Source organism: Nomascus leucogenys, chromosome 22a (genome assembly GCF_006542625.1).
Source record: "Nomascus leucogenys isolate Asia chromosome 22a, Asia_NLE_v1, whole genome shotgun sequence".
Classification (NCBI taxonomy): Eukaryota; Metazoa; Chordata; class Mammalia; order Primates; family Hylobatidae; genus Nomascus; species Nomascus leucogenys.
Genome location: NC_044402.1, coordinates 31034726 through 31060455, shown reverse-complemented (window position 1 = coordinate 31060455; position 25730 = coordinate 31034726). Strand labels below are relative to the sequence as shown.

Genomic DNA, 25730 nt, shown 5'->3' with positions numbered 1-25730 from the left:
AGAGGGGTGTAGACCTCAGCTGGGAGGAGAATCCCAGCAGTGAAGCGGGATTCTGGGAAGGCCCTTCTGGAAGCCTGTTTCTCAGCTACACCACTCCACTCCTTTACACTCAACGCTGCTGGCAGTGGAACCCACTCTTCCCCTTCATTATTTCTCAGATTCCAGAGGCAACAGTGTGACAGCTTCTGAGCCCTGAGACAAGGCGGGGAAACTTCTAAGGCTGCCCCTGAATTGCCATTTGGATGAAATCTCACTGTTCCCACCACCTAGAAAAGCCAGCTCCCTCCTAGGACAGCCCTACTGGGTCAGGAGGTCCCAGGGCAGGTCAGCACCTCAGTCAGCGCAGCAGGTACTGCATGCCCCTCAGAGGGCTGATGGGGTAAAGGGGGAGAGACCCCCACCCACTTGTCTGAATGAGCCAGCTCTTGGGAACCAGAACCTGCCCAGAGCAGGGACTTGGGAGCCCTGGCCCCACCTAACCCTTCTGACATGCCTGCCTTTCTACAGGAGAGCCAGGGCTGAGCAGGGCTCAGCAAGAGACACACTGTGCTCCAGAAAATGTTGCTCATTCTCTTGGTCTTATCTGCACATGCAATTTCCTTGGGTTGTTAAACTCTTCCCCACTATTTAACTGTCCTACCCCTAGTTATTCAAATCTCATCCTAGAAGTCACCTCCTCTGAGAAGCTTTCCCTGATCCACAGGGTTTAGCCCATAGGGCCCCCATCCCATAGTGTACAGATGTGCAGGTTGTATGGTGCACAAAAGCACCATCTCTAAGGGAATCATTGGCATCCTAGATTGGCATATTTATGAAGATGGTCCTGAACAAATGGAAGGGCAGGTTTTTCTAGTTTGCACGAAGGTGCTACTGGACCTATGAGGGGCCTGGGTTCCACTGCCTGTGTTTGCACAGCACTCAGCACTTGACCAGACACTGCTCAAACCTCTTCATTTCTGATGCCCACCAGCCATCTATGACTACCCACTAAATTGTAAGCTTGGAGAGGAAGGTGCGGTTTTTACCACCGTCTCTTCTCTCTGTCCAGGGCCTGCATGCTATGGCCTCTTCAAATGGGGGCTTAGTCAATGCAAATATTTGTCGACTGATTAGAATGCGGGATATAGAAGTTTCAAGGGTTCAACGCCTGATAGGAAAGAGAAAAGAAAACAAGGAAAGAAGAAAAGTGGCAAAAACATCTCTGGCCTACAGGGGAGACCTGGGCAGTTTGATGCACATCTCCTGGTAGGGCAGTGGGTCCATTCCTTTCTCGCTTTCTTGAGGGATACTTTCTAATTACAATAATGATAATGGTTGTAATAGCCATGGTTTATTGACCTAATACTAAGCACGTGCATCATTTCATTTAATCTCTACAGCAGCCTACGAGGCTGGCACTATTACTATCTCCATTTTACAGATCAGGAGACTGACGCAGAGAGAGGTGATCAGGAAGAGCTGGGACTGGTACGTAGTATGTGTTAGACATTTAAGCCTGGGAGCTGAATACTACCCTTTGCTACTTCACCAAAAATTCTATCACACTGTAAAACCGTCTACACTTATTTTTAGTTTGGAAAATATAGTTACTGCTCCACAGCTGAGTCTGATGCAAGGAACAGCCCTGCCCCTCCCACCTTTGGGCTTCTGTCCAGCCTCCTGACAAAGCTGATTGACCAAGCTGACTGCTGACAGGCAAAGGAAATACACACCAGGCTCAGGCCCAGGCCCAGGCCCAGGAAGGAGGCCTGGAGGGAGAAGACAGACCAAGTGAGCAGAAGCCACACTCAGGCACAGGCATCTCTGGTCACTCTCCTCCCAATTGTGCAACTAAGACTGGGGAAAGCATCGTGAACAGGCATCTTGCTCATTCCTGAAATCGCAGTCCTTGGCCCATACAAGGCGCCCAGTGAGTATTTGCTGAATGAATGAATGAATGAATGAACACATGTTGGGTTTTTCCCATCATCCAAAAGAGGGCAAGAAACTAGGGTTCCCATACCCCAAGGATGAGGACATCTAGGACAGACATTCAACTCTAATTCAAAGTCAGGGAGGCTAGAACAGGAGGTAAGGAGATAAAGAAGAGGCCTGGGGGCTCCATCAGGGAGAGAATAAAGAAAACACTGAATCACTGAATCAAGACCTCTGGACCCCTGGTGTCTGGGCAGGGGTGTGCAGGGGAGCACTGAATGAAATCCCTAAAATCTGATCAAGAATCTCTGCAAGAGAGAGCAGGCCCTTGCAGGCAATCAGATGGAGCAGGCAGGACAGACTGCACCAGCAGAGGGCTGCCAGGAGCCTCAGTGCTGGCCAGAAACACCTTCAAGGCAGGTCTGGGAAGTCTGCAGTTTACCAGCCTGTTCTACCTGCCTGGCCTCTGACACCCTGGAGAGGAAACCCTGGCAGGAGAGGGCAGGCCCAGGGAGAGCTTCCCCTACAACACGTGACCTTGGACTCCAGCACTCACCTGGTCTGGGTGGGCATGGGGCACACAAAGTCACCCCCCAGAAGGCTCCCACACTGCCACAGCAGTCCTCCTGGGTAGTCAGCTCCAGCAGAGGGTTGGCACACTGGAAGAGAGGCCATGGACACCTGTCACCACGCCCTCTTCCCTCCCAGGCTGTGCACAAAGATGTCCCGGGAAAGCCTAGGACACAGAGCTCACTCCCCACATTCTGCCAGAGGATGTCCCCAGCCAAAGAAGGAGAGAAGGGAGTCAGCCCATATCCCAGAAGGAAGCAGAGAAACCTGCCGTGCACTCTCCCAGCCCCGAACCTTGTGTGTGGATGGGACACCCCAGACACAAGATCTACCCTGTGGGGGGCTGCAAACCACCACCCTTCATGGCCTCAACCACCGACAAAGGGTCCTAAAGGAAGAGCTTCCTCTGCCTACCTCCAGGGAACCGCAGGGTCACCCACGATGTGGGCCTTCCTTGTGAGCAGAGCCCCAGGCTCCCACCCCAAGGTGAGAGGCCAGGGACGATCTGGGAATTCAGGGTGTTTACCCCTTGGCTGTCCCACCTCTTCCAGTTCCCTAATCTCAGATAGGGTTTCTGGAAATACCTTAGTTTCTGGAAACTAAGCGGTTTCCTAGCAACCCCAAGAAAAACCATACTGGGTCTGGTCTAACCCCTATTCTTGGGTGCCTGGCCTCAGAGAAGCTTCCCTGATTTCCCATTATGAGCTGAGGATGGTTCCAGGGGGCAATAGGGTATCTCTCATCTTTGTACCACCAGGGCTTTGGGGTTAACTTCCATTTGTTAATTCCACACCTCTGTGACCCCAACTGCAGGCTCAAATGGATACAAAACTCCTGGCCAGATCCTAACAGCCCCACTGGTCCATGTGCCAGGGGTCATAGGATCAGCAACTCTAGGCTGCCTTCACCTGAGGATGCTGATGACAGCTCCTCCAGAGGGGAACTTCCTTGGGTCCTCTTCTGTGTGCCTGGTATTGACGAGCACCAAGTAGAGCCCAGGAAGGAGGCCCAGCCTCTCCATACATGGGCAATTTCATGCCTTGGGTTTTCCCATCTGGGAAATGGGAGACTCCGCAGACACTCACATTCCATAAGAACAAAGAGGACAGAGAGGAGGAAAAGGGCAGACTGGGGACAACTGCTGTCCTGGAAGCATCCAGGGCTGAGGCCAGAGCTGTGTTCTCACCTGTCCGTTCACAGTGTTCAGGTAACACCGGCCCAGCAGTCCTCGAGGCCTGGGTGCTGCTGGGGGCAGTGGCCGAGGGGGCTCTCCAGACCGAGCAGGGATGTTGTTGCTGTCCCAGAGGCTGTGTCCAGGGCTGGCAGGCAGCCAGGGCGGGGGTCTGGTCTCCACGCTATTCTCCACTAGGGCCTCCTCCACCCCGCCCCGCACCTGGGCCACCTGGTGGATCTGCACTGAGGCCTCGGGCGGGTGGTGAATGTGCACCTTCACCAGGGAGGGGTTCACGGAGGCTGGGCACAGGGGCTGGAGTCAGAGCCAGGGAAGCAGGGCCCCACCCTCATTTCCAACCCTCTGAAGGGTATCCACCACCCCTGGACCAGGCAGGCCACTGGCTATGTGTCACCCCAAAACTCTCCTTCCACTTCTTTGCTCCCAAGTTAGAACCCCAGAATGATCCCTTGTGAGGACGGGATGAAGTGCAAACTCCTTCACTGAAGGAGCCTCATTATCACATTCCAAGCTACCTTCCTGATTCCACCTCCCCCATGACCCTGGCCAACCCTGGAACTCCAGCCCCCTGCCTCCTGCATGGCCCTACCTCCGTGCCTTTGCTCATGCCAGTCCCTCTGTTTAACCAGATGCTACCCATTGTTTCAGGCCTAACTGCAGTCCATTCCCTCCACGCAGCTGTCCCAGAGCACTCTGGACTTAGGAGCCTCTCCATCCCCTGATCCCCTAAAGCATTCTGTATTTTTTTGGCATCTAATAATGGAAGGCAGGGAAAATGAAATGTTTTATGCTGATATTCTATTTCCCATCCATTCTCCCTCTATTACCCAGGCCCATGGGTTCCTTGAGGGCAGCACCCTGCCCTTACACTGTTTGGTCTTCCCCAAGGTACCCAGCACAGGGAAAGGGCAAAAACAAGTGGATAAATTCCGATGGGAGGACGCCAAGAAGTTGAGGGAATGAAACTCAGTGCTGAGGGCCAGGAGAAAGAGGGAGGTTTGATCGTAAAGGAAGGACTACAGGCAGCTTCCCTATCCCTGTCACAGCCATGGTGACAGCCACCACCCAACTGGCACTCGTCCCAGGGTCCCGCTGGCCCAGCTGTGCTGGCACTCACCTAGCTGGTTGGAGAGTGGCAGTGTGAAAGTGGACTGCTTCAGAGGGGCTTCCAGCAGGGCCCTGGGGCGGGACCCCCTCCCTGGAGGCTCCCTGTCTGGCTGCGGGATAGGCAGGTGGCAGAACTTCCCGGTGGAGTTGGCGGGGCACCAGCACTCGTCCCTGCCGATGCAGCGGCCTCCGTTCAGGCAGGGGATCTGGCAGAAATCTGCAACATCAACCCTCAAGGTAACCAGCGGTGGAAGAACAGCAGCACCCGCTCTGTGGCCGGTGACCACCACAGAGAAACAGGCCGCAGAACCCTGACCCTAGATGGCTCCTCTAGCCCGGAGCTCCCTGAAATGTAGGGACTTTCCACTTCATTCATGTAGAGTGAAGAAGGGTGGATAATAACCAACCTCTGCCTTCCTAAAAAGCCTGTTTAGGCCTTTCCCTGCACCCCACAATAACCTGGGAGATGGGGAGGTGGCATTATCATGAACTCTGTCTCTTCTCTGTTGAGGAAACTTGGACTCAGAGAGGTTATGTGACTCCTAGAGTCACACAGCTAGGCTGCCAAGTGAGGACTCAGCTCCCCATGTGATTTGGGACAACTTGCAGAGCCACAGTTTGGGAGCAGTGGGCTCCAGTCCAAGGCAGGCCTGGCTCTCTGGCCATCCACCCTCCAGGGCCAGCTGGGAACCATCTGAGCAGGAAAGGGACTCACAGATGCGGAAGCCAGACTTGGGGTCGTGCCCATGGCCGCCCTGGCTGTACAGGGTGGTGGTGTCGCCCCTCTCACAGTTGTTGGCACAGTGTCCATGGGCACAGGTCTGCTTGCAGATGGTGGGAGTGAAGATGATCTTGATCTTCTTGATTTTCTCCGTGAGGTTCAGCCCTGCAGAGAGAGGGCTTGGGTCCAGGGGGCAGGGCTGAGAGGCACAGCTGTGACCTCCAGAGTCTGGTTAGAAAGCCCCATGGGACTAGGGCTGCATTCATCTCAAGGGCATTTGCTGAGTACCTACTGGATGCAGGGTCCCATCGTAGGGGCAGGGTGATACCTTTGAGAAGCTCGCAGATGTGACAGCCACCAAGCTCATACTTCACGCACATCAACCCTCTTGAGTGGGTGGTATGTTAGGTTGAACCATTAGAAACTGCCATTTTTGTAGGTTCCTATGGCTGAGTGTTGGTATTTTTCATATATCCAACCTACTATGTCCATTTTACAGCTAAGAAAACTGAGGCCCAGAGAAGTTTGGGTGCTCAAGTGATGCAGCTAGCAAGTGATGCAGCTGGGCTTTGAACCCAAGGCCAGGGAACAGAATGTGGCCCAGGCTTACCAGGGAGGAGAGTTTTCTAAGAGAAGAGAAGAAGATAAAGCCTGAAAGGATTAGAGTCAGGTTTTGTGGGGGACCTGATTACCAGAACAAGGATCAGGCACTTTATTTGGTGGGTGGTGGGGAAGCTGCAGAAGACTTTTAAGCAAGACATCATGCTGGCTGTGACGTGCCAGGGGGTCCAGAGGCAGGGTAACCACTTGGGAGGTCATGGCAGCAGTGCAAGCTGAGGCCGCTTCGTTTTCCAAGAGTGGCGGCAATGAAATTGGGGTATTAATTCAGTACGGGGAGCCTGGGGACAGAAGCCAGAGGCAGAAGGTTGAGGGAGAAATGGGAGGGGAGGAAGTTGAAAAAATATGTGTTGACCATGGGTTTGAGAAGCTTGACTGTGAAGGGAGGAGATAGGAAGGAAGCAGAGAAACGTGTGTGTGTGTGTGTGAATGAGAGAGCTGTAAGGAATTGTACATGTTGAGGGGAAAGGGCTGAGAGGAGAGTGAAGATACAGAAGGGGAGGACAAGTGATGCCAGCGTTCCAGAGGAAATGAGAAAGGGTGCCAGAATGTGCCTTAGATAAGAGGGACACCTCCCCCTCAAGATGGCATGAAAGGAATCATCAACCATGAAAAGGAAAGAAGCACTGATACCCACTGCAACATGGATAAACCTCAGAAACGTTATGCTAAGCCAGGCACAGGAACTCACTCCTGCAATCCCAGTACTTTGGGAGGCTGAGGCAGGAGGATCACTTGAGGCCAGGAGTTCGAGACCAGCCTGGGCAACATGGCAAGACCCTATCTCTACAAAACATTTAAAAATTAGCCGGGCATGGTGGTGCATGCCTGTAGTCCCAGCTACTCCAGAGGCTGAGGTGGGAGGATCACTTGAGCTCAGGAGTTTCAGATTATAGTGAGTTGTTATCATGCCACCACACTCCAGCCTGGGCAATGGAGCAAGACTCTGTCTCTTAAAAAATAAAAAGAAAAGAAAAGAAAATGTAATGCTAAGTGAAAGAAGCCAGACACAAAAGATGGCACATTGTATGACTCCATTCATGTAAAATGTCAAGGATATGCAAATCTATAGAGACAGGAAATAGGTAAGTGGTTGCCAGGGATAGGAGGGGAGATAAGGAGTGACTGCTGCTTAGTGGGTACAAGGTTTCTATTTGGAGTGATAAAAATGTTGTGGAATGAAAAGTGGTGATGGTTGCACACAATTATAAATATACTAAAAGCCACTGAAGTGTAGCCTTTAAAGTGGTTAATTTTATGTTATGTGAATTCCACTTCGATTTTTAAAATGGAAAAAAAGGAAGGAGGTGAGCTCAGGCACAGATGTAAACAGGGGGGTGGTGGGTGTGATAAGCAGGAAGTTGAGGAGCTCTCTGGGAGGTGGGGGCACATCCGTGGGCTGACGGATGGGGCCTCGGGAAAGGAGGGAAGGGGAGAGGAGGCCTGGAGTAGCTGCTCCGAGAAATAGAGGGAGAAAATGTTCAGGCACACAGGGAGGGGTTGTCAGGCAATAACAAAGAGTGTGCCATGGCGTGAATCCACAGAGATTCTGTTTCATCCTGTGGGAAGCAGAGGCGCAGCTGTAGGTGCTGAGGAAACAACTGGTTGGGTTGATCCAGGAGGGTTGGGGTTTGCAGGAGGGATGAGGTGGAAGGACCGGGACCAGGGAGTTGAGGTTCACAGTGGGATATGAGGGAAGCAAAGGCAGGAGGGGATGATAGATTGGGCAGAAATAGAGCAGTCTAGGTCTAAGGGTTGCAACAGGGTGAAGTTCAGGTCCACTGGTTTAGGAGAATTTTGTGCCTGGACCCCGGCACAAAGCAGGTGCTCAACAAGCGTTTGTTGATTGGCTGAAAGAATGAGGGACAAGGTGACAACTCAGCCCCTCTGTGAGAGCAGAGGGGGAAGCCGAGGTGGGAGAAGAGAGTTCTAGAGGCCCTGCTCTTCTAGGACCCAAGACAGGGTATCCTTACCCCAGGGGGATGAGGGGTGCTCCAGAGGTACCGCCTGTTGGGTGCCATCTCTCTGCTCAAGACCTGGTCCCGGGGGCAGGGCGTTGGAAGAGAGCTGGCTACTGGCCGTGGCAGTCGGGTGAAGTCGGACGGTGCGGGACAACCCCACATGCTGCTGGGAAGGGTGGGTCTGGCTGAGGCCACTCAGGGTCCTGTGGAGACAACCGTGGCACAGGGATTTGCACCCCGGGAACAGTGTGTCTGTGCCACTCCTCATCCAGCCACCCACTCTCTGCCTTCGCATAAGAACAATGCTCTCTGGCTGCCGTCTCACCCATGTATGGCTGACTCCTGGACACGAAGGTGCCCCAAGGCAGAAGGACTGATCTAAGGCCTGCCGGCTACTTTTGTAGAAATACTGACCCCTATGTGGAATCGCCAGGCTTTTGGTGGGTTATTCTGGGCAAATCACTTAGCTCCTCTGGGCTCCAGGACCCTTAACTGCAAAATGGGGGTGTTAGATGGTCCTCACGTAGCTCTGACATTCCAGGAGTCTTTGAGAACCCACTATGGACCAACCCCCGCCCTAAAACCAAGTCCTGTACCTACTCCCTACCACTTCTTAATATATCCCTTAATATGAATTACCTGTAGAAGAGGTGCCCAACAAACACACCTTCAAGATTGATTCACGGCAGAGCCTAGAGTCTCCTCATTTATTTTTATTGTAAGAATAATGTAACAACAATATTCAAGGAGACAAACATGAATTCATCATCTCCCATCCTAACACAGCAAATACTTTTGCATATTTTCTTTCAACCTTTGCTCACATATATGATTTTACACTATTGTCATCACCTAGAGATACAATTTTAAGTTTCGTTTTTCACTTAACATTAGATCACACTTTACACAATTCAATTTGTCATATTTGTCATGTTCATCGCTACATGATAGTCCAGCTAAAGATGAATCACAACTTATTTAGACATTTACTTGTTACATATTTAGATATTTTAAAAAGTTTTTTGTTTGTTTTTGTTTTTGAGACCGAGTTTTGCTCTCATTGCCCGGGCTGGAGTACAATGGCACGATCTCAGCTCACTGTGGCCTCTGCCTCCCGGGTTCAAGCAATTCTCCTGCCTCAGCCTCCCCAGTAGCTACGATTACAGGAGCCCGCCACCACTCCCGGTTAATTTTTTGTATTTTTAGTAGAGACAAGGTTTTGCCACGTTAGCCAGGCTTGTCTCGAACTCCTGGCCTCAGGTGATCTGCCCACCTTGGCCTCCCAAACTGTTGGGATTACAGGTGTAAGCCACTGCACCTGGCCTGTTTTTAAGTTTTAAATGTGTACATCCTTACTTATATGACTTTGTCTTCTGTTAAAATATTCCTTTAGTACAGGGAGATTTGTTGTACTATTCTGTTTTGTATGTTTGAAAACATGTTATAGGAAACATTTTGAAAGGATTAAAATTTTAGGATGAGGCTGGGCATGATGGCTCACGCTTGTAATCCTAGCACTTTGGGAGGTCGAGGCGGGCAGATCACTTGAGGCCAGGAGTTCGAGATCAGCCTGGTCAACACGTGAAACCCCATCTCTACTAAAAATACAAAAATTAGCCGGGTGTAGTGGTGCATGCCTGTAGTCCCAGGTACTTGGGAGGCTGAGGCTGAGAATCGCTTGAACCTAGAAAGTGGAGGATGCAGTGAGCTGAGATCGTGCCACTGCCCTCCAGCCTGGGCAACAGAGGGAGACTCCATCTCAAAAAAGCAAAACAAAACAAAACAAAAACTTTAGGATGAATTCCTGGGGCTAGAATGACTGTATCAAAGGTTACAAACATTTATGTCTGTAGGCACACACTGGTGTATTGCTTTCTGAAAGGGTTGCATCCAAATATATAAACGAACCACTTAGAGCACAATCTTGCCAGCACAGCATATTATTAATTTTTAATACTTTGCTAGCTTTGAATAAGCACAAAGTGGTACTTCAATGTTCTTTTCACCCCTCTCCTCTCCTTTAAAAAATTATTTTTGAGGTTAAAATATTTCAGGTATTTATTTACCACTTGTTAAAATCCTCCGCTCATGTCCTTTGACATCTTAACTGCTTGAATTGTCTCATACATTTGGACACATTCTCTTGATGTTTATTATTGGGCAGGCTGTTCTAAAAGGCAGCCTCTGTTGTAAATACTCTGTCATTGTCATAATGTCTATGAACCACTGTGTATACGACAGTGTCTGGACTGTGGTGGGTGTAAGCATATTGCAGACATCAAAGCTGAGAGAGGCTCAGTCTTTGCCCAAGGTTATACAAGAGCTAAATCAGGACACCAGGATGGCAACCCAGGGCCTGATCCACAGCCTGTGTCCTGTGCCAGCCGACAACCAGCCCAGACCCCAGTGGGGGCTCAGCCTGGAAGCCTCTGCTCAGGCCTCGGGGGCATCTCTTCCCCCAGTAGGTCCCATACCAAGCCTCCCCACTGGTTTCCTTGCCCAAGTGGGATAAGGCCCTGGGATTCTCTCCCTCCCCAATCTCCACCCTAGTTCCGTTAGCCCTCGGTGACCAGGCCATGAGCAAACTCCTTATGCTTTCCTGGCAGAAGGCAAACTAGGACTGGCCTGGCACAGTTGTTCATGCCTATAATCCCAGCACTTTGGGAGGCTGAGACAGGTGGATCACCTGAGGTCAGGAGTTCGAGACCAGCCTAACCAACAGAGAGAAACCCCATCAAAAAATACAAAAATTAGCCAGGCTTGGTGGCACATGCCTGTAGTTCCAGCTACTGAGGAGGCTGAGGCATGAGAATCGCTTGAACCCAGGAGGTGGAGGTTTCAGTGAGCCAAGATCACCCCACTGCACTCCAGCCTGGGTGATAGAGTGAGACTCAATCTCAAAAAAACAAAACAAAAAAGAAAGCAAACTCCCTCCAAGGGCTTCCAAGAAAGCACCTGGGAGAGAGAGGTGGCTGAGTTGCTGGCTCACTGGGAGCCTCGTCCTGGGTACCAGGCTGGTGCCATGCTCAGGTTAGTGGCAGTGCCACAGAGCATTCCAGAGAGGTGAAAAGAGTAGCTCATGTTCTTCCCAGACCACTGCCACTTTTCTGAACTTGACTCTGACAAAGAGCTCTCCAGTCTGTCAGGAGGGAAACTCAAAGTGTTCTTTCTTGGTGGTTTGTTGTCATTGTTATGTTATTGCTGCTGTCAGTTTTTTCTCTAATTGGTTCTCAGAGCTTATGGCACCAAGATCCCAGGGTTCAGATCCCTTAAGGGCCAGTTGGGTAGTCTTGCAGAGAAGAAAACCACATAAACAAACCATGTATTCCCTAGTCATAGACAGGACCTGGCTGTACAGAGGACAGGGGTTGGGACTGGGCTAGACAGATGTTGGTTCTGCCTCTTACTAGCAGCACAGCCTTGAGCAAGTCACTTAGCTCTCCTGAACCTCAGAATCCTCATCACTGAAACAAGAATAGCAATGCCCACCTCATAGGGCTGGTGTGAAGATGATGAGAACAGTGAGACCATGCAATTATTTCACAAATACAAGTAAATGGTCAAAGTAGAAAAATACGCCAGAATTTTTAAATTGCACAAACAAGGAGGAAAAAAGGAGTTAGCTACAGTTTGGACTAAATACATCTCCCCAAGCAAATAAGAAAACGTGACTGGGCCACTTAAAATTCTTCTTTATGGGAAATAAAAAGATTCCAGAAAAAAGTGCTATTGCTGTCCAAGTGTCCTTATATATACACAGGGCCAAGTGTCTAATCTGGTGTCAACACATTTTTAACAACCGGAGTCCTCTGAGCCCAATTCATTGTCACCTACTGCTCTAATGGGGATTTGGGGTTAAATGACAAATAAAAAAGCCCTGCATTCTGAGAGGCTCATAGTGGAGTAAAGGAAGAAGCTCCCAGTTTTTTTTATAGGTCCTGCCTCTTATTCCTAAAGCATCCATATAAGGAGGTTGATATCTCTCTTTATAAGTCCCAGCCTAGTCCTCAGAGGTGAGCAGTGAGAGAGGCTCTCGCTGTGTGGATGGCTGCAGGTTCTTGGCTCAACTCTGGCTCCCTGGTGGTCTCCAACTGGTTGCCACTGCCATCACCACATAGAAGGGCACAGGCAGCTAGGATGGAGTGGAGACTATGAGCTGTGGAGTTTGCAAACCCCACTGTCTAGCCTTGTGTTATCTTTGCACTCATTTCCTTTAAGCAAATCGCAAGCCTTCAGCCAAATCCTGTTTGCATGTTCTTTCCTAGTCTCAGGTTGTGGGACATCAAGAGAAGGGTCTGGTGCCATGTTTGCCCCAGGCTGGTCCAAAGAAGCAGTATACCCCTGATTAAGGACAGTAGAGGTTTGGTAACAGAAGCAGGCAAGTCTCAATGAGAAGGTGACCACAGCCCCCAGGAGACGCTCCATCTACTATCAGCCTTGGAAGAACCGCTGCAATGTCATCAAAGGACAGAGGTTCCAAACTCACCCAGCACAAGAACGGAACTTGCTATCTTTCTGGGACTGTTCTAGGGAAGTCCTGGCCAAGCCTCCACAATGGACCAAACAGTCATCTCTAGACTTCAAGATTTCATGAATCCATAAAATTTTGGAACAAAATTGGGGGAACAACATAAAGTCGCTTTTTATTTAGGTTGCTAAGACTTTAAGACAAACGCACACAAAACTGCCAATCACTACCACCATAATTTCATGAAAGAAAAGACATTTCAGAGCCAAAAAAAGAAATGTTTGAGTAAGCCTAACTTCATGGAAATCTCACCAAATGACTTTACTTTCTCCATTTATTTATGGACCATGAAATCCCCATCACAGGCCAGCACAGAGCCAACAGACAGCCACCAGATCCACCACAGTCTGCTCTCACCTGTGGACTCTGGGCTTTTCAACCAAGATGAGGAAAAATTCTCATCCCACTGGCCGGGGTCTTCAGGCCCACATGAAAGCTGCCTGGGCAGTCTGTACCCATAATGATGCCACTTACTGAAATGTGCAAGGTGTGCCCACACCCTGCCTGACACACGAAGGTTTCCCAACAGCGATGGGAAGACAAGTGGGTGAGGAGCTCTGTGCCCTCCACCCCATTCACCCTTACCCTAGCCTGGCAGCTTTCCTCTATTTACTTCATAAATTGGGCTTCCAAAAACAGCTGGCCCATCGTATCCATGGGTTCTGCATCTGCAGATTCAACCAACTGTGAATGGAAAATATTTGGGGGAAAAAAACCCAAAAAATAGCAATCAACAATGAAAAATAATACAAATAAAAATGATACAGTATGACAACTATTTACTTAGCATTTGCACAGTATTAGGTATTATAAGTAATCTAGAGATGATTTAAAGTATATGGGAGCATGTGTGTGGGTTATATGCAAACATTATGTCATTTTATATCAGGGACTTGAACATCCATGAATTTTGGTATTCACGGGGGTCCTGGAACAAATCCCCTGTGGATACTGAGGGATGACTGTACTATTTTGTTTGGAAAGGGTCTTGCTGCTAAAATAAAGTTCAAGAGTGTTGCTAAAGATGCAGAGAATATGCCTGTAATCCCAGCACTTTGGGAGGCTGAGGCAGGCAGATCACTTGAGGTCAGAAGTTCAAGACCAGCCTGGCCAACATGGTGAAACCCTGTCTTACTAAAAATACAAAAATCAGCCGAACATGGTGGTGGGCACCTGTAGTCTCAGTTACTCAGGAGGCTGAGGCAGGAGAATCACTTGAACCCGGGAGGCAGAGGTTGCAGTGAGCTGAGATCATGCCATTGGATTCCAGCCTGGGTGACAGAGCGAGACTCCCTCTCAAAAAAAAAAAAAAAAGATGCATAGAATAGTTGTAATTATCATTATGAACATGAAGCCAGATATTTTATATACATCATCTTATCTATGTTATTTTAGTGAATGAAAAAACTAAGTTGCAGAATATGCGGATAGTATGCTTCTAGTTTTGTGTTTTAAGAAAAAACTTTTCTCTCTCTCTTCCCCTACAGATGTTTATATAAGCATAGGAAAAGGCCAGAAATCTGTAAATAGTGGTTACTCTTTAAGAATGAGTGTCTGTGTGTGTGTACCTCCCATTTTAAACTTTATAATTTCAATATTTTTGAAATTTTTACAATAAATATGCATCACATGGAATAAATATGTATTTGTTTTGTAATCAAAATAAATATTCTTCCTAGCAACTCCATTTTATAGATAAGGAAACTGAGGCTCAGAAAAAGCACGGTAAATGTGTACACATAACTAGGACCACAATGAACTGTGTTAGCGAGCAGAGGTAAAGGAGTTCAGATAGAATACAGACCATACCTAGGAGAAGGATCCAGGGAGCTTCAGGGATAGGTAGGATTTTAACAGCCCCAAAATGAGGAGGCTGACATTCCAGATTAGAAAAATAACACAAGGGCCAGGCGCTGTGGCTCAAACCTGTAATCTCAGCACTTTGGGAGGCTGAAGCGGGTGGATCACCTGAGGTCAGGAGTTTGAGACCAGCCTGGCCAACATGCTGAAACCCTGTCTCTACTAAAAATACAAAAATTAGCTGGGTGTGATGGGGGGGAACCCATAATCCCAGCTACTTGGGAGGCTGAGGCAGGAGAATTACTTGAACCTGGGAGGTGGAGGTTGCAGTGAACCGAGATTGCACCATTGCACTGCAGCCTGGGTGATAAGAGCGAGACTCCGTCTCAAAAAAAAAAAAAGAAAAGAAAAGAAAAATAACATAAGAAATGCACGGAGGTGGGAAGCACAGGCCATGTTTGAAGAAGAATAAGCACCATTTGGATCAAGCACAGATTAGAGGGGAGAGCGGGGAAGGGAAGTCATTCCAATTCAATGCCTGTCAGGTGGCAGGTATCATGCTAAGTGTTTTAGCTAATATATCATTTACTTGTCCAAACAATTCCATGATCAAAAACCCCTGCTTGGCCAATACCACCTTAAAGTAAAAAGACAAATGACATGGTGGGAAAAATATGTGCAACTCATATCATAGAGAAAAGATGAATCTCCATAATATCAGAGTTCCTAGAAACAGAAATGTCAGAGACCAACAGCCTTAAAAGAAAAATCAGCAAAGAATATGAACAGGTCACAGAAAAAAAAAGTACAAATATTTCTTGAACCCAGAAAAATATGCTTAACTTTTCTCCTTGTAAGGGATGGGCAAATGAAAACTATGCTGAGGTAGCATTTTTTAATCCATCAGATTAGAAAAAAAACCCAAAGGTTTAATAACATACTCATTTGTGAGACTATGCAGAAACAGACGCTCTCGGATGCTGCTGGCAGGAATGTAAATTGACACGACCCTTCTGGAAAGCAATTTGGCAATGTCTATCCACATCCCAATGCATCTGTACGTTGACCCTGCCGCTCCACCTCCAAGACTATCCTGCAGATAAACCTTCTGTGGTAGGTGTTGCTGCCCTGCCCTGGTTCCCCTTCTGGCTCGTGTATCTGCAAGTGTAGTAGCTAAAGGCTTACACCTGTGATTTCTTCTGAGCCATGCTCTTGGCTGATGGGAATCACCTGAGAAGCTCCTCCCACCACCATGACTACACAGCCAATGACTGCCTGAAAGGGAAGTTCAAAAGCCTGGGCTCCCAGGCCTTAAGGAGAAACAACTTTGTAAGCTCTATCCTCAATCAGGTCAAAGCTTGATTTACCTGGGACCACATCTTTACTTGGCTCTCTCCCCTTTCCCACACTGCTTTCTTTTCTCCTTTCGCATTTCCCCCACAAAATCACACACACTGGAATCCCACCTCTAGGGGACCCGACCTAAGACACTCGTAAATGTCCAAAATGATATATGAACAAGACTATTTACAGAAGCACTATTTTGTAATAGCAAAATAGTTTGTACAGAATGAAAACAACTTAAGTGTCCTTCAGTAGGGGATTGGTTAAACAAACAAGGATCTGCCCGCAGAATGGGGTAATAGGCCCTGGAAACACAGCGGCAGCTACTTTACATCAGTAAGTTAAGCTTTCCAAGATACACTGAAAAGTGAAAACACAACAGCCTAATCCCACCACTGACTGTTTTTGTACAGACTATGACCTAACAATGGTTTTCCCATGTTTAAATGGCTGAAAAGAAATCAAAAGAAGAATAATACCTCAAGACATGAGAAAATGATATGAAATTCAAATTTAAGCATCTATAAAGTTTAACTGGAACACAGCTGCCCTCCTTGTCTGTGACTGGTTTTGCTCTCCAATGGCACTGCTGAGTAGTTGCAGAAACTGTATGTCATAGAAAATCTAAAATATTTACTGTCTGGTCATTTATGGAAGTGTGTTGGCTCCTGGTGTAGGGCATGTGAACTTCTGTGTAACATACAGAAAATAAGGATATATGTTGCAGTTATTTGCATATTCATAAAGCAACCTTGGAAGGATACCCTGGAATATTAATAACAGTGGTTACCTATGTATGTGGCAGGGTGGAGAACAGGGAGTGGGAAGTGGGTGGGTAGGAAATAAACTGGTGCTATATATATATATATATATATTTTTTTTTTTGAGACAGAGTCTCACTCTGTTGCCCAGGCTGGAGTGCAATGACGCAGTCTCAGCTCACTGCAACCTCTGTCTCCCAGGTTCAAGCAATTCTTCTGCCTCAGCCTCTTGAGTAGCTGGGACTACAGGTGCTCGCCACCATGCTAGGCTAATTTTTTTTTGTTTTTGTTTCACCATATTGGCCAGGCTGGTCTTGAACTCTTGACCTCGTGATCTGCCCACCTCAGCCTCCCAAAGTGCTGGGATTACAGGTGTGAGCCACCAGGCCCAGCCAACTGGTGCTATAATTTAATGACACTTTCTCTTTGCCACGTCCTGTGCCAATAATGCCCATCACGTGCATCCTCTCACATAGGCCTCTCCATAACCTAAGACTTAGATACTCATTATCCCCATTTTATAGTCAAGAAAACAGAGGCTATGGGGGTTCTATGCCTTGCAGAAGGTGGCTGAACTCCTAAGTGCTGAGGCCAGGTTACCAAACCAGGTAACTTCATCCTAAATCCACCATTAATCGTTTCTTTATCGACATTTTACAAATGAGGATATTGAGGCTTTGAGGGATTAAAGAATAGGTCTGTGCCCTTATGGTGAAGGTCTTGAAATATTTGGGGAGGTGTCTGGGCTGTACTGAGTGGGCAAAGGGGAGTGCCCTGAGATTTTGAAGCAGGGAAATGACCTGGTCTGAAGAACAACTACACTTTTTCACTCATTCAAAGGGCAAGTACTGAGTGCCTGTTACAGGCCATGCACTGACCCCAGAGATGGCAAAGACTCCAAACTCGGGTGAAGTCTTTTGCCCCCTAAGCTCCAATGGGGGCTGGACAAAGGGACTAGTACCCTAGCAAAGGTGAGGGGGCACAGGGGAAGCCACATGTTAGCCTCAAGTCACTCGTGGTCTTCAAGCAGGCCTAGGACATATTGGGATGGGCATTCTTAAATGATGATTATTGCAGTGAAAGATCAGCCAGTAGAGAGTGGACTAAAGACAGGAGAGCTGGAGACCAGCTGGAAGGCTTTGGCTGTGGTCTAGGCTATCAGTGGCTGAGGAAAGAACCAAGAAGAAGGCATGGATGCAAGGGCTATTTCAGATGTAGAGACAGATAATTCCCAGCTATGGCTTGGACTAATAGGTGGAGGGAATTCCAAGAGCCAAGATCTCAACATGAGAAATCCAAGAAGTGAATGACGGGCTCAGTTTTGGATATAATGAGTGCTTGGTACCTCGAGATGGAAACACCCAGGAGGCAGAACTTGGGAGAGAGTTCTGGGGCTGTAGACACAGTTGGGGCTGGGAGGAGGTTGTAAGAGTAGAGGTGGTAGCTGTAGAGTTAAGAGGGAAGGATGATATCATTTGAGGAAAGCAGGCAGAACAAACCATGCTTCAGAATGCCACTGCCTGACTGGGGCGTTAACTCTGCCAACGTTTTCCAATTTAAAAGGGGAAAATGTATTAATGAACAGAATGGTCTCAGTTCTAAGTCTTGCTCCCATAAATTCTTCTCCAACCTCTGGGGCCTGCTACCACTTGTCTGCTAGCATACGATTAAACAAACGAACAAGCTGTAAATTAATATTAATGGAAAAATGTGGCAACAGCCTATCATACTTCATCCCACAGTTTGCGCTTTTCACGGACACGTGCGTGTGCCTATAGCTGGTTTTTTTTTTAATTTTTTTAATGCACACATAGACGATCGTCATAGTTTCTGCTAATAAAACTGTTCCCAGCTCTAATCATGGAATAAAGCATATTGATATTTCGTGGTACTCCTTATGACTTCCAGGTGTTCTGACACCTAAACAGTTTGAGAAATGTAAGAGGAAAGAGAGAACAAAGAAGGGCAGAGGGGGCCTACGGAACACCAACACTTAAGGGGCAGACAGAGGGAGAGGCTCTGAAGGCATCTGGGAGGGAGCAACCAGAGGAGTAGGAAGGATCTAGGAGAAAGCTCCAAGAGAGGAAGGCGTTTCCAGAACTGTCTGTGCTGCCGGCCAAAGTGCAGAGGCTGCTCCTTCCTACGGCTGCAGGTGCAGCTCACTTCAGCTTAACATGCCCTGTGTTTCCCTGGTGGCTCGGTCTCCCCTGAGGATTTGCGTGCTGGCAAGGCAGAGGAAGGCCTTTGCAGAGCTCTGCTCCTTTCTCCTCCTGTCTGGCCAGGCAGGCCCCTGGCTGCCAAACCCCTGGGGACCTAAGACAGGGAGACGAGTGGGGACAGCATGATCAATGGGCCCAGAGCCTGGATTGGAATCTGTACCTTCTTGTTGCCTGGCACACTGATAGGGCATCGTCAACATTCCCTGGTGCCTATCCTAAAGGGTCGAGAGCCAGCCCTCTCCCCAGTGTCCCCAAGGTGTCTCAAGATCACTCCTGCTGCTGTGTCTGCTTGGCGCACCCACCCAACCTCACTGTCAGCTCCAGGTGCCCTCACCAGTCAGCTCCAGGCACCCCCCCACACTCACCCTACCTGGCTGCCATGAGTCACGTCCCCACTGCTCTGAGGCTCTGGGCCTCTAGCTCTTCCTATGGCCACACCTAGGTCTAAAAGGACTGGATCCCCCAGCACACAGACCCCAGGGGATGCCCCTGCCAGGCTGTGGGTAGGGAGGAGGTAGAGCCCTGGGGGAGTCTCTCCTGCCCAGACTGCACCCTGCCCTGCTTCCCAGACAGTTCAAGGGAACACAGCATTCCTGTTTCAGGCAGGGAGACGGAGGGAGGTGTGAGCTCTGCGTGTCGGGGGGAATGTCAGGGAGGGGTACCCAGCCCTTGCCTGCGGCCCGTTCCCCCCCAAGGGCAGCCCTAAAGTAGGTGCTGCCTCAGTTTCTAAAGGGTCCAGAGACTCCTAGGAGCCACATCCCTCCCCTCCACCCTCCAGCCCCCTCATGTGTTGGTCCACTGTGAACACTTTTCCACCGAGCAGCCAGCCTTTAGGCTGCCGGGCTGCCAAGCCCTGGCCCCTCGAGATCCTGTGTGACCTTTGTTCCCTCCTGGCGGGGTAACAGAGCCAGGCAAGAGAGCCAGAGCGGGCTGCCTGGGCACTGGGCTCACACCCAGGACACCTCAGGGGCAGAGGCGGGGCAGGGGTGGCCCCGAGAGGTTCTCAGGGCTCCAGGAAATGCCCCTCATTTTCTCCCTAGCTTGCCCATGCGTCCAGCTGCTGCGGCAATAGCCCTCTTCTTCCCACCAGGAAAAAGAGCCCCTCTAAGTGCTTCCCTGCCTCCTTCTGGGCCCAGCTGGACCACCCAAAGGGTTGCAGCCTGGCAGGGGACACAGATCCCCCAGGAGGGAAGGGACTGGGCCTTACCCTCTTCATATCTTCCATGGAGTCGTCACAGCGCTGGGCACGCAGCTACTGCCCTGAAAATATTTCTCACACTCAACTTCAGACTTCTCCATGGCTTCTCCCAGTCCTCCTGCCTCACTGGAACCATCTCCCCAGCCCTAGCTGGGCCCCATTCCTCAGCCACCCAGGGCCAGCAGGCAGTCTGAGGCCTCTGGCTCCGAGTTCCCTCGGGAAGACTTGTCAGCATACAGTGAACCTGGATTTCATAAATTCGTCATTCAACCACTGCCAAGGTGCACCGTCCCATCAGGCATTATGCAAAGGGCATCTTGCCCACCAAGAGCTTGTCACCCAGACTGGGAGGCAGGGGGTAGGGAGAGGCCTAGCATACCTGGTGCCTTCGCACAAATCACAAGAGGCCTCTCTGGGCAGCCAGTTTACAGAAGTTGCCCTACTTCCTTCAGGCTGATGTAGCATGGTCCCGGTGCTGGGTGACCAGAACACAGGCTAGATTTTGGCCCCAGGGTTCATCTCCTGCCTGGCACCCTTGTGCAGGACACAGCAGGTACACTATATGCGCAACCCCAGGCCAACCCCCTTCATGCGAGCATTTCATAACAATCCAAGAGCACAGAAGGAGAGGGGCAGAAGCCAGGAGTCTTATGGCCAGGTAAGCTGTCCAGCCAGCATGTTCCAGTGTGGTCATGGGGCTGGATCACTGGGGAATGCTTTCCAGAGGGTGGGAGACATGAGCCGGAGGAAGGGGTGAGGAGTGCAGAGACAGCCACAAGCATAAAGGGACATATTCAGGAATGTGCTGGCATGGTGTTCAGAGATAACCAGGCCTGTCTTGATTAAAGAGAAATAGGAGGAGTCAAGGATGAGAATAATAATAGCCAACAGTTACATAGTGCTAATCATATGCCAGGCACTGTGCTAAGCACTTTACATATATTAATTCAGTTAACCACCATTAAAATTAGGAAGCAGGTATTATTATTATCCCCTTTTTCCAGATGAGGCATAAAGAAGCTAGGTAACTTACTTAAGGTCACATAGTCAATGACTAGGAATCAAACACGGGCATTCTGCAGATATTCTAGTTCCAAAGCCTATACCACGAACCTTTGCACCACCTTGAGAACTATACTTCGGGACTGAGTATAGAAGGCCAACAGTCTGGGCCTCATCCTATGAACCTCATGCTTGAAAAGGAAGCCTTGAAAAAAGTGTTTTCACCGGAAAGTAACAAGGTTAAAAATAGTCATGGAAAACTCCCCTTGGAGGCCCCCTACCTACCCCTGTTACCCACACTGCCCAGGGATGCTCCCCTCCTTGTCTCCTAGAGCACTTGGAAAAGCTTCCCAAAGGCTGGGTGTGCTTTAGCTGCTTGAGCATGTCAAACCGCTGGATGTGAGCTCTTAGAGGCGAGGCATGGGTCCAAGTCATCTAGTGCCTGGAATGAAGATAGAGATGGAGGGAAGGAGGGAAGGAGGGAAGCAGGGAGGGAGGGAGGGAGGGAGGGAAAGAAGGGTAGTCAAGTTTGAACAAAATCCTTGTCAGTTGCCCGACTCAGAGAACATCCCTCTTTTGAGCATCTTTTCTTCCAACTGGCCTGAATGAATGGAAGAACGATTAATAGGAAGTATGAGATTCACACAGGAGAAGGTTATTTATTCCTGGCTTACCACTTGGAATGTGTTATGGGGTCTAATTGCAGGAGACCCCCTTTAGCACAGGTTCCTTGGGTGGGCAGACACTGGGAATGTTGAACTGAAGGACTAAAGTTGTGTACAGATGTGCTGCTGGAGCTCAGATCAAGGCCTGGGTCTCCCCTGGCTATTAGAACAGGGCATCTGCTCATGCCAAAAGGGGGTTACTCCTCCCAGGTCCAACGACAGAAGCCAGCTATGCTGAGGGGCAGAGATCAGACTGTAATGAGATTTGTCCACTGGTATCTCTTCCTCTGGGTATCTGCTGGGGGGTCAGAGTCCTCCCCACACAACCTGTCTTGATGAAATAATTGCTATACTTACTAAACACGGTCTGAGCACCAGGCACCAAACACACATGACCTTATAAAGGTCCCCTAACAAGAACCTAAGACATAGGTGTCTTTGCCCCACTATGACCTATGAGAAATTTGCAGCATGAAGGAGGAAGGTAACTGGCCCGAGCTCACATATCTCATGAATAGCAAAACCCACAATCCTAAAGCTCAGGACTGCCAGGCTCTAAAACTCATCTCACCCCTCCCATCACTGCAGCCAAACTCCCTCCACAAGATGCCATGGTGATGCTGCATGAACTACAAAGAAGTGTATGAAAACCAGAAGTGGCTGGAGAGCTGCAGCCATGAAAAGGGAATGAAAATGCAAGGCAGGGCCTAGGGACCTGGCAAGTGCTACACGAGATTGGAGGGGCTGGAGGAAGGGGAGGAGAGACATCTAAGCTGAGGGGATTGAGCTAGGACCCTTTCCCAAAGCCACAGCAAAGAGCTGGTATACAGACATCTCACCACCACTAACTTGGCCATGAGATGCTCACCTCCTGAACCCTTGAGTTCCCAGCTCATGGCCTTCGGGACCCTTCCACCCTCCATGATGCGCCCCCACACATGCACATGCACAAGCTTAGCAGGTCTGGCTCACCGAACAGCAAACACAGGCCTGACTCCAGATGTGTTTATCCTACTCGTGGGCCTGCCCCGACAAGCACACTGTAGACTAAGGCAGCTAGGGACCTGGGTCAAAGATACACTTTCAGGAGCTGGCCAAAGTCCCAGCCTGCCCTTTCCGCTCTCACAGGGGCTGGAAATTTACCCCGGGGCCATAAACAAAAGGAGATTTCTATGGGAACTAGGGCCCCAACCTGGAAAGCTTCCATTCAGCAATCTAACAGCCCAAACCTGTCAACCTATGATGTGCCAGACCTCTGCTAAGGCATTTTATTTTTTTATTTACTTGATTAGTACAGCAACCCTATGATACAGGAACTAGTGTCCCCATTTTACAGAAGAGAAAACTGAAGCACAGGGAGCCTGTTAACCTGCCCGGGGTCATCCCCAGCAGGGAAGTGCTGGGCCAGGGTCTTCAGGCTGAGCTCTGTCTGCCTCTGGGAGATGAGATTCCCTTCCCCACCCTGCTGCTCACCCTTGGCTGTGACCAGAAACCTCCCAGGTCTGGAAACACCTTCAAGTGCTCTGGGCAAACTCTCAAAGTTTCTGATGACTGCCGCTGCATTTCTGAAAGGCTCAGATAACCCCCGAGGCAGGGGACAAGTAAGAGTGGGCACGGTGAGACTTTGAACAAATGTACAGAACCATGAACTAAATAAACTACTTTTCTTTATTAAAAAAAAAAAAAAAAAAGAGTGGGCATGGTGGCTCATGCCTGTAATCCCAGCCCTTTGGGAGGCTGAGGTGGGCAGATCACTTGAGGTCAGGAGTTCAATACCAGCCTGTCCAACATAGCGAAACCCCGTCTCTACTAAAAATACAAAAATTAGCTGGGCATGGTGGTGGGTGCCTATAATTCCAGTTACTTGGGAGGCTGAGGCAGGAGAATTGCTTGAACCTGGGAGGCAGAGGTTGCAGTGAGCTGAGGTCATGCCACTGCACTCCAGCCTGGATAACAGAGCGAGACTCCATCCCCCTCCCCACCAAAAAAGAGTGGGTGTCATTTATAGAGGACCTAAAAGGTGCCAGATGCACTTACGTGGATTAGTCAATCCTTCTGACAATTCCATAAGGTAGCAATGATCATCCCCAGCCTACAGATGAGAACACTGAAGCTCACAAGGTTAAATCACTCACTGTAGGCTGCATAGCTGAGTGATGGAGCTGAGATTCAAACCCAGGTTTATTTAAGACATAAATTATTTCACAATTCTGCCCTCACACACTACTGCATTTTGTGGAGCCTCTGACCTTGTCCCAAGAACATCAAAAAAGAAAGAAATGTGGAATTAATTTTTCTCCCCTGGAAGGGTGTGGCCTGGTTGGGGTCTTGAGAGGATACCACCAGCCCCCTGCAGATGCAGACTCCCTCAAGCAGCCTCTGCTGCGGGCAGTCGCGGGTGGACATGTCACATCGTGGGCAGGGCTGAGGCTCCGGGAGGAAAATGCAGCGTAGGCGACATCTGGAAGCAGAAATGTGGTAGCTCCAGAAGTTTTCATCTGTAATCTTTGTTTTGCAAGGAACGGGGATTTTTTTCCTCTTCAAAAAGTACTCCACTTCCTTTTAGACCTTTCACAAATATTTTTTTAGGAGAAATAAGGAGAAAAAAAAACCCACAGAATGCCTGTCGCAGCTACTCACTTCCACCATGAATCACAGACACAAAACCACAGCTATGTGGCTAGCAAAGGAACTATGTGTTTTCACATTTCATTATTGGGAATCATTTAGCAATCTTCCCCGTGTCATCTGCAGACAGATAGACAGACAGACGGACACACCCCTCTGGGTCCCAGGCAGCCTCATACAACACAGTCATCAGATGACTTTGCAGTTAATCCATTTTCCCCTTCTAATCCTTTTCTGGGAAATTATCCTGCTAGGTTTAAATCTTCCCCTTTAGCCCTTCTGCAGAGGTGGTGGCTGTGTGTGTGTGTGTAAGAGTGTGAGAGTGTGTGTGTGTGTGCATGCGCCATGACAGGGGGAGGCGGAGGAGTGCCGAGACACTGATTCAGTTAATTTCACAAGTGGAAACAAGTGTATGTTTCAGAGTCCCTCCCTTTTTTTTTTTTTTTTTTTTTAGCTGTGATCATACTTTGCTAAAGTTATTTTCACCTGGGAAGCTCACAGTGCCTTCTCGGACAGTGGCAAATTAATTAACTGATGGCAGATTTAAAGATGGAGTAACTGGAAAAACTACTGGACCCATAAATCAGAAACTTCCTTTATGTCCTGGACAAGAGGTGAAACCTGATACGTATTTGAAAACCTTGAGCTCAAAAGGAGAATTCACGGAGCCTGAAAAAATCTCCATTGTGACTTTTGAGGCATGTTCTCTCCACAGCTTCCACCCACGCCCCGCCACACACACACACATACACACACATACCCCGCCAGAGGGAGACCCTCACTGAGTGAGCAGCCAGTTCTGTAAAAAGCAGCCGGATGGGGCGAACCTTCCCTGGGCCATCTGAAAAAGAGCTTTGCCAGTCTTTCCTCTTTTTTCTTGCTTCATTACTCCCAGTCTCTTCGTTTCAAACAAAAATCCTACAGGATTTAAGTCGGCTAGATGCTATGAACTTAGCTACAAGCTTGAAATGTTTATTGTCACTATTTTTTTTAATCCGGTGCTGGAAACTGTATACGTTAACATTTTAATGAGGCTGAATGCTGCTCCAGACTCTCACCGACTTCTGTAGTTTTCTGAAAAGACGCTGGATACCTTGCCTAAACCAGTACTCTGCAGTTTCCAAGCCAAGCTGGATGTTCCCGCACTTGCCTATGCTCACATGCCCTGAAGGCTGGTTCACACAATGACGATAATCACAAGTTCTGAAGTTGAGCTGAGCTAGGCTGGAATCGCCCTTACCCTCAGTGTCCTCATTGCAAAGTGGGAGTCGTGGGAATACCCTCCTCACAGGGTCACGGCAAGGACTGGTAAATGTGCTGAAGATCTTCCACTCGCCCCTGGATCCCTCTCCATCCCACTCTGGGTTCTGGGAGATTCCTTTGCCCTCTGCCTTCTGGTCCAGTTCTGTCAGTGGGGAACTCTGGCAGGAGGTCAGAGGGCAGGAGAAGCATAAGTGGAGGTGCAGATCCTCCCAGCTCCCTTGTGACAGGTACTGCAGGTG

At 49.1% G+C, this 25730-nt stretch overlaps 1 protein-coding gene across 2 annotated transcripts in view; it reads right to left on the bottom strand.

Moving 5' to 3' along the window:
• LTBP2 (latent transforming growth factor beta binding protein 2) overlaps nucleotides 1-25730 on the bottom strand; it is a 113057-nt gene that overhangs the window by 48984 nt on the left and 38343 nt on the right. For both annotated transcript variants that reach the window (XM_030803412.1, XM_030803413.1), the window contains exons 4-8: nucleotides 8096-8286; nucleotides 5499-5669; nucleotides 4794-5000; nucleotides 3671-3957; nucleotides 2471-2573 (exon numbers count right to left, since the gene is read on the bottom strand). In XM_030803412.1, the coding sequence (XP_030659272.1) occupies nucleotides 2471-2573; nucleotides 3671-3957; nucleotides 4794-5000; nucleotides 5499-5669; nucleotides 8096-8286 (959 nt within the window). The remainder of the gene's footprint in view (nucleotides 1-2470; nucleotides 2574-3670; nucleotides 3958-4793; nucleotides 5001-5498; nucleotides 5670-8095; nucleotides 8287-25730) is intronic.